The following is a 14,553-nucleotide window of genomic DNA, read 5'->3' as shown; positions in this document are numbered from 1 at the left end:
GTACAAATGATGAGCAGTCCCAGTCCATTTTCAACCATGACCGCGCCACGGGCTTCTCCAACGGGGTGGCTTTGTCGAAACACTGGTCGACACCGTGTTTGTCGAATTATTGACGTCAGGGTTCTCTCCGTTCGCTTCTGCTCGTCAGTACTCTATTTCAGATCACGTTACAAATCGCAATCGGTATGCTCGGAAGTGCTTTTCACAGACATACTGCCCTCCTTTCTTATTTCTTTTCCGGTCCGGAAGATGTTCCTTGAGACTTACTCTCGGTCCTGCCCGTTCCTCCATTACAACGATAGTGATTGGCAGACGTCATTGCGAATGGTGCCATGTCCGAACAAGAGTTAACGACAGATATGCTATTGACAATATGCCTGACAAGTACCGCACCACCATTACTCTTTGACAACTATCAATTGCAAGATGGTAGAAGCCACAGTAATCGACTGGGAAATGTGACAATGAAAAAGCGAGAGCGAGTGAGATTTCCCATGTCGGTCATGTCGCTACAGCCAGCAGTGCTATCGACAGTCTTCTGCATTCCAGGAAGTCCTTCCATTGAACAGCGTCTGAGGTCAATTGTCAAACAGGTACTGACGATAGAAATAAAGTACTACATACGGTTCATCAATGCACTTGAGACCCTTTTCAGGTAAGGAATCTATCCGTTGGTGCATTTTTGACAGAAATTCATTACAGCCACATTGCCTTAATTTTATGTTATGACAAAAACATCAGTCGTCGTGATGATTTAGCTGTTCTGCTCTGTTGGCTGTGCCTACGAATCCTGAGTCGGGTAAGTGGACACTATGCAATATCATCTCTACCGGACACTCGTTACGTACTATATTTTGACTCGGAAATGATGATTCTTCAGTGCTTGCCGATTTGACTACACTCATCCACTAATGGTTCCAAATGAGCTCTGGGTTAGCAGTGCCTGCTGTAATACTTATGATCATCCAACGGCGATAGCCACCTCATACTCGCTAATATCAAAGGAAAATGACGCAACACTACGACTATGTCCATAACGAGTTTGTCGATGCTCTCAACTTGACGTTCAAGGCATAATCACGGCGAGTCCTGAGAAAAGCCTAGTCTTGAAGGCATGCTGTGTAACCTTCCGTTGAACTGCAGAAGCTTCAACTGGCATTTACCTTATCAGGCACACTGGGGGTAATTCGGAAAGAAGATACATCAGCTCAATACAACAAAAGTCTTACCCCACAGATACGAAAGAGCTGGGACATTTGACTTCTCTACATTCGCACCAAGACCTAATAACGAGACAAGACGAACACAACTGCAAAAAACAGCGACATACGAGTAGCGTACCTATGATGATGCATACTCCACTCCAGTAAACACTATCATGTGTTTTATCAGTAAGGCAATGAGAGCTTGTAACCTGGCAGAGAAGGACGATAAGCCTTAATCCGTTTCACTCGATGCTATCTTTCAAACTCACTTCTTGAGCTTCGGCTGACTCGCGAATGTTTTGTCTGGTCTAGTCTTGCCTAAGAGTCATGGTATCTGTCGCATCTTGAGTTATTACACTCTCATTATTTCCAGACCCAGTCACGCTGAATGCTCAGAAGGGAAACTCGGAAACGATGAAAACAACAATTAATCCGGGAACTCTGTTGAAGATATAGTACAAGTCAATCTTGGAATATCGCTGATAGAGTACTGAAATGATGACGCCGAATCCTCTCATGCAAATATTGACCAACCCGCAGATCTAAACAAAAATGTCACCTTGTCATGAACCATGCATGTCGACCAATCAAATCCGGAACTACTGCAATTTTCAGCGCTTGCCGCCTCATTATGGACTACCAATCCAACGCCTCGACAACACCCATTTCCCGATTCAGCCAGGATACGCGGTGTTTGTTTCACCTTAGCTCCTTACATTCATTCGACCTCAAACCTGAGCTACGACCACGGGTAGCGGCAAACATGATGAGCATCATCAGAGGAACAATGAGGTTTTAAGAGACGTCCATATTCTTCGCTAGCTATGGATTGTCTTCGCGATTCTGAATCTGTGGTATGTCTGTTTCTCATGCTCAACATCGTGCTGCTGATCTAATACCAACTGCGTATCCCCAACGGTGACCGCAACTTTGATGTGTATACTTTCCAAATCAATAACAGCAACCCACCAGATGACTGACTTATGTTTTTATCCCGGCTCTCAAAATCAGCCTTGCGCACAGCCTTTCTGCACCTTTAAGCAACCCCGCTCGATGTACTAGTGTCCAGTGTGATGACCTAAATACCCCCGCTCCTCCCAAAAGCAAACAAGAATGTCAAAGATACACTGACAGAATATCTTGGAACTTTCATTCTTATATGACAACGCAACGTGCTTGACTATCATGGCCCGTTTAGCCCTTTCGCCGGAGGACTACACCGTAGCATGGATCTGTGCACTGCCGATCGAGTTAGCCGCAGCACAGAACATGTTAGATGAAGAATACAACGGCGTTCCTACAGCACCCAGTGATCACAACAGTTACATTTTGGGTCGCGTGAACGACCATAATGTAGTGATTGCTAACTTGCCGTTGGGTACCTTCGGGATCACAGCGGCAGCCTCGGTGCTGGTACAAATGCAAGCTACGTTTCCGTTCCTAAAATATGGCCTACTAGTCGGAATTGGAGGTGGAGTACCTACGAATGTTGATATTCGGCTTGGCGATGTGGTGATTAGCATGCCAACTGAGCGCGGAAGTGGTGTGATACAATATGATTTTGGGAAGAAAACTCACGCCGGGCTTCAGCCTACAGGAAATCTCAACAAACCATCCGAAAAACTGTTGAAGGCAGCGAGCCACTTGAGAAAAGACCACATCCTTGGGAAGCGTTCCATCATGCAGATTATATACAGTGCGCTGGAGAAAAATAAAGGGACGAGAAACGAATTTTCCCGGCCCACTGATGACTTTCTTTTCAGTGCTACATATCAACATCAAGACGGAGCCTACGACTGCTCAACCTGCGACCGGACACAAATTGTCACTCGTGCACCGCAAGTGACAGACGAACCCGGTTTTCATTACGGCCTAATCGCTTCCGCAAATCAAGTTATGAAAGATGCACAGACACGTGACCAAGTCGCTAAAGCACGAAACATTCTCTGCTTCGAGATGGAGGCGGCAGGCTTGATGGATTTACTTCCATTTGTGGTGATCCGCGGAATTTCTGACTACTCCGATTCTCACAAACAGAAAGAATGGCAGGGCTATGCGGCCCTGACTGCGGCGGCTTATGCAAAACAGCTGCTGTCGGTTGTTCTCCGAACACAGCGTATGCCATTTTCTTCTCAAGTAATGCATACATTGACAAGCCCGACAGGAAAAGAATTCACTCCCGAAGAAGAGGCGTGCCTGCGAAGTCTTTTTATAACCGAACCCGAGGAAAATAAGAACGCCCTGAAGCGTAAAAAAGGAAAACGCGCTCCTGGCACATGCGACTGGATCATGCACACGGATGAACTTCGGGCATGGCTCGCACCACCTAGTGCCTCTTCCGAAAGATTGATGTGGTTTTATGGTTACCCCGGTACTGGAAAATCAACCATGGCGATCACGCTGGTGGAGAAACTCTCGGAAGAATATGATACGATTAGCCAAGAAATGGCTCTTGCATACTTCTTCTGCGACTCCAATTACCCAGAACGCTGTACCGCAACTGCTATACTACGAGGTCTCCTATCCCAGTTGCTTAAGCAACGCCCACGTTTAATGAAACACTTACTTCCCAAGTTCAAGGAGCGTGGGGGAAAGCTGTTCAATTCATTTGATGCATTGTGGGCCATATTCATTGAGATCGGTCACGATAATACATATCACCAACTTTACTGTATCATCGATGCCTTGGATGAATGCGACCAAATTTCACAGAGAATGCTGTTGATGCAGATCACTCAGAGCTGTGAAAATCAGAACGATAACACAATCGGTAAAATACATTTTCTGATAATCAGTCGACCATTTCCTGAAATCCGAGAGTACCTCGATCCATATAGATCGAAAGACTTGGGCACTTATCAGCAAGTCCAAGATGACCTTCAAGTATTTATTGAGCAGAAAGTCAATGACCTTGCATTGAGAAAATGCTATACCGCGAGAACAAAACGAGATGTATCACGAATACTTAAAGAAAAGGCAGAAGGAACCTTTCTATGGGTTGCTTTTGCGTGTGAGAAATTGGAAGGTATTGATTCACGAGAGGCTATCAAGAAACTACACAGCTTACCACAAGGATTGCATTCTCTCTATGCCAAATTGCTAGAAATGGCGCTAGACGCGGATGAAGACATCTTGGATCCTCTTTCACGGATCCTTGCCGTTGTCGCAACATCGAGACGTCCTCTTAGCGTTCTAGAGCTATCTATCGCCTGCAAATTCTACGAAGAAGAGGACAATGAACATCGAAAGAAGTATACAGAAGAATATGTTCACAGGTGCTGTCTTATGGTCTTTATCCAAGATGGACTTGTGCGTCTTTTGCACAAATCAGTCAGAGATTTTCTTCTGATTTCGACACATCCATTCTCTATCAACGAGCTGCAAGTCCACGCATCTCTGGCAAATAGATGTGTTGAATACATGTTAGACAATATTGGTCACCTTCACGAGCAAGTGGATCAACAGCGTGATTCGTTTCTTGAATATGCCACCCTTTACTGGCCTGAACACGCTAGTTCCGCAGACGTGGAATTCAAAATTCTGCCTAAATATCAAGTATTCTTTTGTCCCATTTCCGCTGAGCGTGAGGTGTGGTTAAAAGCCTATCGCAAGCACCGTCCTCTCCCTCAAAGATTCTCTATTCTACATGTCGCGGCAACGTGGGGCATCGGGTGTCTTATACCCTTTTCTCTATCTAAGGTCTCGGCTGTGTTTGGCCTAGTGACGGGACTTTTGAGGCTGTCAAAGACTCCATACAAGCTGCCGCCTCATGTAGATACCGTCGATCAAAGTGGTAAAACTCCACTTCATTGGGCGGTCATAGAATCCCAGAAAGAAGCTGTCAACCTTCTTTTACATTGGGGTGCTAATCATGAACTGCTTGACAATCAGTCGAGGTCGGCTCTCCATTTTGCAGCCGAGGTTGGAAACGAAGAGTTCGTTCGACAATTTGCTCACACACAGACAAATCTAGAGGTGAAGGATGTTTATGGCCAATCGGCATTGCTTATTGCAGTGGAAAATTTGCACGCTGCAGCTGTTCATCGTCTAGCCGAAGCCACAGCTGACGTCCACACATCCAACAACATGCATCAAAACACTTTACATCTCATTTGCAAAGCTCGGCAGTCTGATAGCAGCTATGCATTGCTGTCATACTTTTTAAACCAGGGAGTCTCAGCGCATGAGCTCGATGTACAGAATATGACTCCTTTTCTGTATGCCGTCGCATGCGGACGACAAGATCTAGCGCTCCTTCTTCTTCAAAATGGATACGACATAAACCATGCAATTCATCGACGTTCTTGGACCGGTCAAATGCAAAATGGTTACGTTACTTATAAGCTTGATGAAAGCCCTGAAGACCCATCGGATAGAGCTTCCGCTCCAGGGATGACTGCGCTTCACTTCTCTGCTTTGAACGGAAATATAGAAATGACCAATTTCCTATGTCTTCAGGATGCCAATCTGCACTCACAATCGGAAACGGGTGATACACCATTGCATCTGGCAATTCGGCGTACGATTCTGGGGTCTAGATATGATGATCACTGGATAACTGGAGACTATTCCATTGAAGACCTCCAAAGTTTTATTACAGATTGGGAACGTGAAGCCGTTGAGATCATCAACCAAATAGACACCACAAGAGTACGTATTGTTGGCGTACTTTTGGGGTCAGGTTCTGTCAATATCAATATTGCCAATAATCAAGGAGATTGTCCGCATCATGTGATTCCTTTTGATAAATGGTACGCATCAGACATATTAATGAAGCTGATCAAAAAGGGTGCCGACTTGTCCAAATCAAACAACAGAGGTCAGACGTGTCTTCATTTGGCATGCGGGGCGGGACACTTGGACGCTGTTCGAATATTAACGAGTCGAAATTGCAGCATTACCCTGCAAGACAAATATGGACTATCTCCCCTTCATTATGCGGTGGGGGAAGGCCAAACTGAGGTTGTACGGGATCTCTTGGAATTGCATCGTCAGCAATCACGGGAAAACAGCCAGCACAGTGACCTTTTGCAGATGAAACTTCTACATCATCATGCAAAATCCGATTTTGGTTCCATTGAACTAATTAATTTGCTTTCAGAGTCTGGGTTCGACCTCAATTTATTAGATGATAACGGGGAATCGGTTCTCAGCCTATACTTGGGATCATTTCACTTGCTTTTTCGAGTGGATGTCTTTGACTGTTTAGTGGATAATGGCGCCGATGTGACCTGGCTTAGCGAACAAAAAGAGAGCCTAATACACCGAGTGATGCACCAGTGGGATAGCGATAATGCCCTTGTCCTAGAGCGATTGCTGCGGTCTTTAGATATCAGAGCGAAAGACGCCAAGGACCGCAATGCACTGCATCATGGAGCAATTCACGGTGCCTTCAACGAAAACCTCACGAGCTTTCTACGAGAGAGAGATATTGTTCACTTATTACATGAAAATGACTTTCAGGGCAAGAAACCTCTTGACTACGCAGAAGAGGAAGCGCGACGCGAACGACACCCTGACTTATTCAAGGGGTCTCGGTGGCACGAGTCACTCCACAATCTCAAGACCCTCGAAGAAGGGCAGGTATTCACACATCATCAACGCTATAATTAGTGTCTGACATGACTAAATCGTGTATTTTCTGGCTATGTTGACGCTTGCAGTCGAAGTTGGATTGGGTTGAGGCAAGCAATGTGAGTAACACGCTTGTCAGGGTCTTCTATGCGGTTTGATCTCAATGAAATTTGAGTTTTACTAATGAACTTCCTACTGCGATATAGATGTTTTTTTCATGACACAATTCAAGTGTTATATCGCGTTCAAGTGATTCAGCTTGTACAATGCATCCTAAATGACAAATCTCTCCTCTTTGGACATCTTCGATTGAGAGCCATTCGATTGTAAAGATGACGTCCTCCGAGCGGAGCACTGGTTGGCGATCATGTTCAATCTGCACTTCCAAAGAGCCGGCAGCGTACAATGATGAAACATCTTTCATTCGTTTTGTCAGACTGGTACCTGAAATGAGCGTTTGATAAATAGACGGCTCATCATAGTCCGGCCAAACCTTTCTTGGCAGGCGGTGATCTGACCACGCAACATTCTTCGCCAGTGGATTCTCCGTAATTCTGGCGGGTTGATCCACCTCTGGCTTCTCAAAACGACATGGATAACTCTCATCCGTCTCTAGTATTGAACTACTGTTCCCACCTACACTGTCTCCCAAAGGAATTGCTTTCGTCGAGCTTAAACTGGTATGAAGACTATCCTTTGCCGACACCGATGTCGGTAATGTCAAAAGTGTACTTTCGAGTGGACACGGATAAGCGATCCTTTTCCGAGTCGACATCAAGGCTCCAAAGCTCTCCTTACATGCACTCTCAAGATACCGATTGAGACTTCGTTGTAAGTTCATCAATTGGGGATTGTAGGGAAGCCTCCAACCTGGATACAACCTGCCGTGACATCGTGGTGTATATGTTTTCCCATGCAGAGATATGAACGCATCGCACAGAAAACAGGCATCTTTACTAGAGCAAATCACTCGAGGAAATTTGACGTCTAGTTGAAGCTCGCAGTGGAAAATGAGCTGTTTTTCAGCGTGAATTCTCGCTTGTTGCAATGTGTTCTGAGCTTGTTCCGCGAATCGATTAGCGGCACCTGATTCCGTCAATCGTAATACTTTCCATATCTGGCCGATCTTGGTAGTATGATATTTCGGCACTACTCGTGAAATTGCTGACAGAAGATCAGGCTTGTAGTTGCCAATTGCCGGAGATTGAAATGACTCCGGTGGGAAACATATCGACTCGACTCTTGCCTGACGAACAATGGGAAACTTTCTTGCAACTCTAATTAAGATTGTGGCGGCTTCTCTATATCTTGCCACTTTACTAGTCATGTTCAAAAGACTCGTTTTCAATGAAGGATTTATGTCCTTGTCCGATACTAGGCGCAGAGCGGTGGCGATTGATTGCTGTCGGTGGAATCGATAGATACCATCAACAAGTCTCTCAAGCTCCGTTAACGTTTGGTGATTACACCAAGCATTCACGAGGCTGATTGTCTCTTTTGCTGCTTGTAAGAATGACCCCACAGTTGTTGTTAACCCCAGGCCTTCTATTTGGTGGTTATCCATCTTCTTGACATATCTGACGACTTGGAGCAGACTGTCATTGATTGATCTCCTGGTACCTCTCTTGCCTGACGATAAACCTAGCCGAGTCAGTATCCGTGAAGAACACATGGACACCACTTGTGTAAAAACTTCATGTTCTACATCACGAGGATTACGTTCACCTTACTTGATCAGAGGTCTCTTCAACGCAAGCCTTTTTTTCATAGAACTTACTATTAAATCCGCTCTCAAGAAGACCAAATATCTGATCAAGGCCGCGCTTCATATCATTGAGGATGCTGTTGCCATCATTGGTCCCCACTTTATTAACAGCGAGGAAGATTTTCAGGTAATCCGAATCACAACTCTCTCCAACGCATACAGCAGGTATGTGTTTATAGTCACCTCTGATGCTTGCAATAAACGCAAGTATTCCCGTGAAGCTGCGTTCCTTATCGAAGGGGAGTGTATATATTTGACTTCGAGAATTTGGTTGAAAATTCAACGGGTTACTTCTTGGCTTTTCTGGAATAGAATGCAGCAGCGACAACAGAGAAATATCTTCTGCACAATTAATCTGAAGGTTTTTCTCGGACTCCATCATGATTCTTAGGTTCGATTATATTGCAGCGAGTTGGAATTATCTCCGTATGACGACACGTTGATTAAGCTCAAACTGGCAAGGATCCCTTACGTCAGAACAAAATATATAGTATTTCCTGTGGCTTCGAAGCGTGCTCCATTCCGCTGTCGTGTCATGGCCTAAATACCACACTGGAGGTAATTGTGGAGATCCTATTCTGATCCGGCGTAGCACTTCGTTTGGAATCGATCGTAATTGCAATTTCATAAACAAGCATTCTTGATCTTAGGGCAGATTATGATCGGTTGCTGAAGGGGATTGGGAAGGGAATGTGTTAATCAAGATTTGGAGTTGTACAGCATGCAAGTTACTCCCTCGTGACTGATTCGTGTGTACTAATAATTGGTTGTAGTTGCATATCGACAAGGGTTGTTATCAGCGCATCAGACCATATCGCCTATGGGTGGCTTGCAGCGCCAAGCTTCCGTTTGTGAAGTTGTGGCTTTTGATTGATGATCTTCAAAATTCGCCGAACAGCAGCCGCGCAATGTGTAGTTCACTGATTTCTATACTGCCGAACACCCGGTCCGAGCCACCTAGTGTTAATATCTTCGAGAACATCACGGCACAAGACGATATTCTTCAACCAATCGGCTCATCAAATGGACTTCTCACTTCAGTAAAATCCATTTCCACCAAAGCTCAGACAACACAATGCTTTGGAGACTTCTCTAACTCTACATTCCAACGAATACTGAAGACACACTCTGCCATCTTCGACCGAGACAAGAACATATAGAGACGTGAATGACTTCAAGGCTTAAACGCTAAGACTCGCTATCAACTACACAAGCTTTCAACCATGCTGGCGTCAACAATGGCCTGCAACCCTCCGTCGGTTAAGTCAGCTTTGCCATTTTCCAGTTATTCAGCCTTGTCAATCCTCATACCTGCGGGATTTCCCACCGCAATTTGTCGGTAATGAATAAATACCTGGTTGATCTCTCATTATCGACAAAATTGAGCACCCAATCAAGATCTTGTTCAAGTCGAACTTCATGCACATACTAATTGCATAGGTCGACTTGCGGTCATTTCTGTTCAGGGTATTTCCAGGCAGAATGCGGCACAGTCACCCCTCACGAATCGACCCTACGGGTACCGGTATTTGCTGTCCGTGCGCAACCCGGACCTCAACAACCATGCTCATCTAGAATCCAACTTGGAGTAATCGAACACAAACAAGGCAACCACTGAGACTGCATTCTGAGGTGTGATTGGACGAGATTTTTGAGACATTGCACATGAGGTCTCTGGTTCATGGGGATCGTCTAACTCTGTCATAGATAGCCTGGAAACGCCCGCGTTGCAATCAACCTTGCCTATTGTGCAATTGTGTCGCCCGACTGGGATTGATATAGCATCCACGACGCTATTTGCATGAGGGTCGGGGTGTCTTTTTCCTGCGTCTCTATTCATTAAGAGGGCGTGCAAACAAAGTTGTACAAGCTAATATCAGGCATTGATAAGGCAAGCGGCATGGTTGCCACGATGGGTGCGTCTACTACCCCTGCAAGATATCATGGACGTAGAGTCATTCATCATCAATGCGACTTTTGTTGGTTTTCGAATAACAATATCGACGGAAGAGCGGGGTATCGACCTGTGAACAGTGGCTTTGGCGGGTTCTGGTCCTTGAAAGTTCAGCCTTGTCCATGAAGCACAATCTCGGGGCGAGGTGAAAAACGAGACAAATCTTATCGTGACACGTATCGTAGCCAGCCTTGTGCAAAATCCCATACGACCCCTTCTCTTAGAAGTGAGGCAAGCTAGGATAGAGGCGTCTTCTCTCTGATCGAAGGAACTCGGTGTCCTTGAACTGTATATATAGGATCCGGACTCACCCCTCTATTTCCAAGAAAATTTACAGATGACTAACAAGATCGAAAAGTCGTTCTTTGCCGGTGTCACTAAGAGGCTTTTCACGATGAATGGTCGCTCACATAGCCCTACCAACTCTCAGGTAATAACTCGTTCTCCATCAAGTGTCACAAACTAATCCGACTTGAGACCTCTTCGCGATTGTCTAGACGGGACCAGAGGAAACTAGCTCGACTTCACGCTCGGGGAGCAGCATCTCCAGATAGTGATGAACAACTTGATGTTGGTAATGCTGGGAAAATACCCCGAAAACCCATCTCTCGCATAATTGACGTGATGCAATTCTTGTCTTCATATAATAACGATGTTGGAGAAATTGAGCAAGCAGTGGCTAGTCTCCAGGAGAAAGACCAGAAAATCAGATCCCTTACTATGACTATTATGGAATTAAAGCGTTCTAACAATGAAGAAATTCAAGGCCTCAAGGCAGAGGCTGTGGAAGCTGCTACGCGTTGGGCAGAATTAGAACATCAGAAGGCCCGTTTTAAGGAGGGTCAAGAGGCATTGAAGAAGCAAATAGAACAAGAAAAAGTGAAGCAAACAAGCTTCATACAACAACAGGAGAGGAAATTTGAGAAGAAACTCGAGGAAGAAAGAGACAAACTTGTCAAAGCGAATGCTTCGCAATTTGAGCGGTTGAAGAGGGAAAATACGAAGCTCAATGAGAAGATAGGTACTCTAACTGAGGAAAAGGTTCAGATTGAGAAAACCCTCAAATTATACGTCCAAAATTCCAACGCTTTAGAGTCGCAAGTGGACGAGCTGAAATTGAGATACCCTACCCAGAGTCTACCTATCGAGCACTAGTACGTTATATCCGTTTATTATTTTCACATCTCCTAATTCTTGAACAGCGAAGAAAAACTTTCAAGGATACGTCAAAAGATTCAAGCCATAGCACAGCATTTCTTGTCGAATTTACCACCAGATAACGAATTTGTGAGTGGAATCTTGTCTCCATTTTGTGAGCCTATAACTGAATGTTGGAAGAACATTGAGGAGACACAGAAGGAGTTCCACCACATGAATAGCATCCTTGGAACCATTTCTCTATCCGCATCTGTGACATCTAAGTTTCTTCGCGTTCGCGGTGCTCAATGCACAATCGTCCACGCAATTCACAAACTTTTTTGGCAGCCGTTCTACATCACTACTCAGCCTCTTTCACACGAGACGACGGCCATATTATCGCAAATTACTCACGCACTTGCTGGAGAGGACCGTCATACGGAGAGCTTGTGGCGCTTCCTCAGTTTCAAAGGTCTCGAAACACGAACTTCACAGGATATCCACGTAGAAGAAACAGGAATCATGGGATTTCTTCGACGGCTAATCCCAGCCAAAGAGCATAGGGCCTTTGAGGATGAGCTGCGAGAAATTCTTCAAGAGTCGATCAGGTTCTGGAATGAATTGAAACGGGATAGCTGCCTGGTGGAATTTGACCTTCAGCCCCCCGCAGTCTGCAGCCCGGGTTGGGTAGCAGAAGACTGCCCAGAGCTTGAAGATGTCAATGTGAAATCAAAGGAGGACTCTGCGCATAAACCTACAATACAGCAGTCTTGGTGTCTGTTTCCGAAAATTATATTCCATCCAGTCGATGCCAAAAAAATAATCGTTTCAGGGTATGCGGTTTTCGTGGACTCCCGGGCCTTTCGCGAAAACTGTGACGAAATAAGGCGTCATGAAGAGGAGATTGCGCAAGTGAGAATGAATCTTGTGAGGAGACCAACACTACGGGCAGCAGCCGTGTCACCGTCAACTTAAGACTACTCACATTTTGACAAAACTTGCCCTTTCGGCTTAGTCGCCGGGTGTAAATTTATTATGTTTGTGTGTATTTTCGTATTACTCAGTAATACTTTTGTGTTGGATCTGATCTTCCCCATTTAGAGATCGACGCTCAATATTTCGTTTTTTGAAGATCGCCCCAACTTACTCGTCGTCATAATCGTCAAATATTTACACTCTACTCGCCCTTCTCGCCAATTTTCGTACATGCGTTTGCAAAATCTTGCTGAAATGCTCACTCGCCCCCATTTAGAGTACGAATTTAGCACATGCATTCCGAATGAGAGGCCGGCTTAATTGCGGTATGTTTGATTATGAGCAATAAAGCATTGTGGACGCCGAATTACAGCCCCCACTTTTGACCTCTTGTTTAGTTACACAGAATAATAAATGTTAATATACAGAGTACGCTCCAGAATACTGGTCATGGATCACTTCTATTGTGATTCGAGTGTTTCACATCTGCAGCATGATACAGACCACTCTACATTTCGAAGCAAGGTATTGCTGGGGCCATACGCACTCTCCCAGTGCAGATCTTCTCCAAAGAAATCCGAACTATGAGGCACATTCCATGTGGGATATAATCGGCCCCTGTGTTACTCCGGGCTAGTGAGGTGCTGAACAGTCCTATTTTTCGTGAGCTACTGCTTGTAACCGGTGATATGGGCTGACCTGCACCCTGCAGGCCTGCTCGTGATGTTTTGGAATGCTGATATTGTGGAATGAGGCTCTCCTAACCGGGCCATATCTTCAACTGTTCTCTTCTCTAATCGTATATTTAAAGTCTGATTTATGTCTCCTTTCCCCATGATATAGATAATCACAATACCTCTACTTGTGATGATTACTTTCCGATCCAGGTTATGCTCTTTGGACACCAATTGCCTCTCTTTCATTAACTGGCCACCAACCCATTGTTAGGATGACTGAGCAAAACGCCTCGGCACTAGACCCTCAATACATAGAAGAGCATAAAAACGAGTCCAGGGTCAACGAAATCATTACCACTTCAATTGCATGTTCCTTGGTTGCATATATCGCCGTCGCTTTGCGACTCGTGGCGAGGCGGATGGTCAATTTCGGTATCGGTTTAGATGATTGGGCAGTCTGCATAGCCTTGGTATGCAACACGACTATGATAACAATCTAATGTGAATGACCTAATATATATAAAGGCAGTGTACACCAGCCTCCTGATATACTTTGCCTTGGCCACGCAGTGGGGTTTGGGAAAGCATGCAATTATGGTCACGAACGCTGGTGCCTTTGCCAAGGTAAACATATATCTTCGCTGTCACATCATTGATTACTCTTGTTAATGTGACATTCAGACCATGATTGCCTGCGGAGTTATATTCCCTGTTGCCATTGCTTGTGTCAAATTTTCAATTCTACTCCTATACTCACGACTGTTTCTCCTTACGCACCGATATCTTCGCACCCCGATCGTTGCAATGGCGACATTCATCACTACATGGGCAATTACATTTGGTTTCGGTACCATTTTTAGATGTGTACCTATTCACTCCCAATGGAATGCCTCCATCAAGGGCCAATGTATTGCTTATGGGAAGTTCGTGCTAATTGGTGGCATCTTCAACATTATTACCGATTTCGTCATCCTAGCTCTTCCTATCCCTATTATTTGGTCACTGAAAATGAAAAAGAGAAGAAGAGTACTAATCATTCTCGCACTCATTTCAGGCTCATTGTACGTCAAAGTCATCCATTCTTTATTGATCCCTCCTGCTGATGTTTTTGAAGTGCATGCATTGCGGGTATTGTACGATTAACATATGCACATACGGTGAACAGCACAGACGACCCCAGTTGTATGTCAAAGCCTACTCTATCTTGATGACGAGATTGAAACTAAAGCTATGAAGGGGACAACGTGAGTCATGCTATATGGTCTT

At 44.9% G+C, this 14,553-nt stretch overlaps 2 protein-coding genes across 2 annotated transcripts; both read left to right on the top strand.

Moving 5' to 3' along the window:
- Positions 1-2,390: 2,390 nt before the first annotated feature.
- Positions 2,391-6,818, top strand: BHQ10_010339 (uncharacterized protein; the record flags this gene model as incomplete). The annotated part of the gene is made up of 1 exon (XM_040872958.1): positions 2,391-6,818. One exon carries the CDS (start codon positions 2,391-2,393, stop codon positions 6,816-6,818), a length of 4,428 nt encoding a protein of 1,475 aa, XP_040738841.1.
- Positions 6,819-11,122: 4,304 nt separating this feature from the next.
- Positions 11,123-12,610, top strand: BHQ10_010338 (uncharacterized protein; the record flags this gene model as incomplete). The annotated part of the gene is made up of 3 exons (XM_040872957.1): positions 11,123-11,652; positions 11,701-11,785; positions 11,837-12,610. The coding sequence occupies 3 exons, from the start codon at positions 11,123-11,125 to the stop codon at positions 12,608-12,610; spliced, it is 1,389 nt and encodes a 462-aa protein (XP_040738840.1).
- Positions 12,611-14,553: the final 1,943 nt, after the last annotated feature.

The sequence above is a fragment of the Talaromyces amestolkiae genome (assembly GCF_001896365.1).
Source record: "Talaromyces amestolkiae strain CIB chromosome Unknown scaffold35.1, whole genome shotgun sequence".
Lineage (NCBI taxonomy): Eukaryota > Fungi > Ascomycota > Eurotiomycetes > Eurotiales > Trichocomaceae > Talaromyces > Talaromyces amestolkiae.
This window is presented reverse-complemented; position numbering and strand designations above follow the sequence as displayed.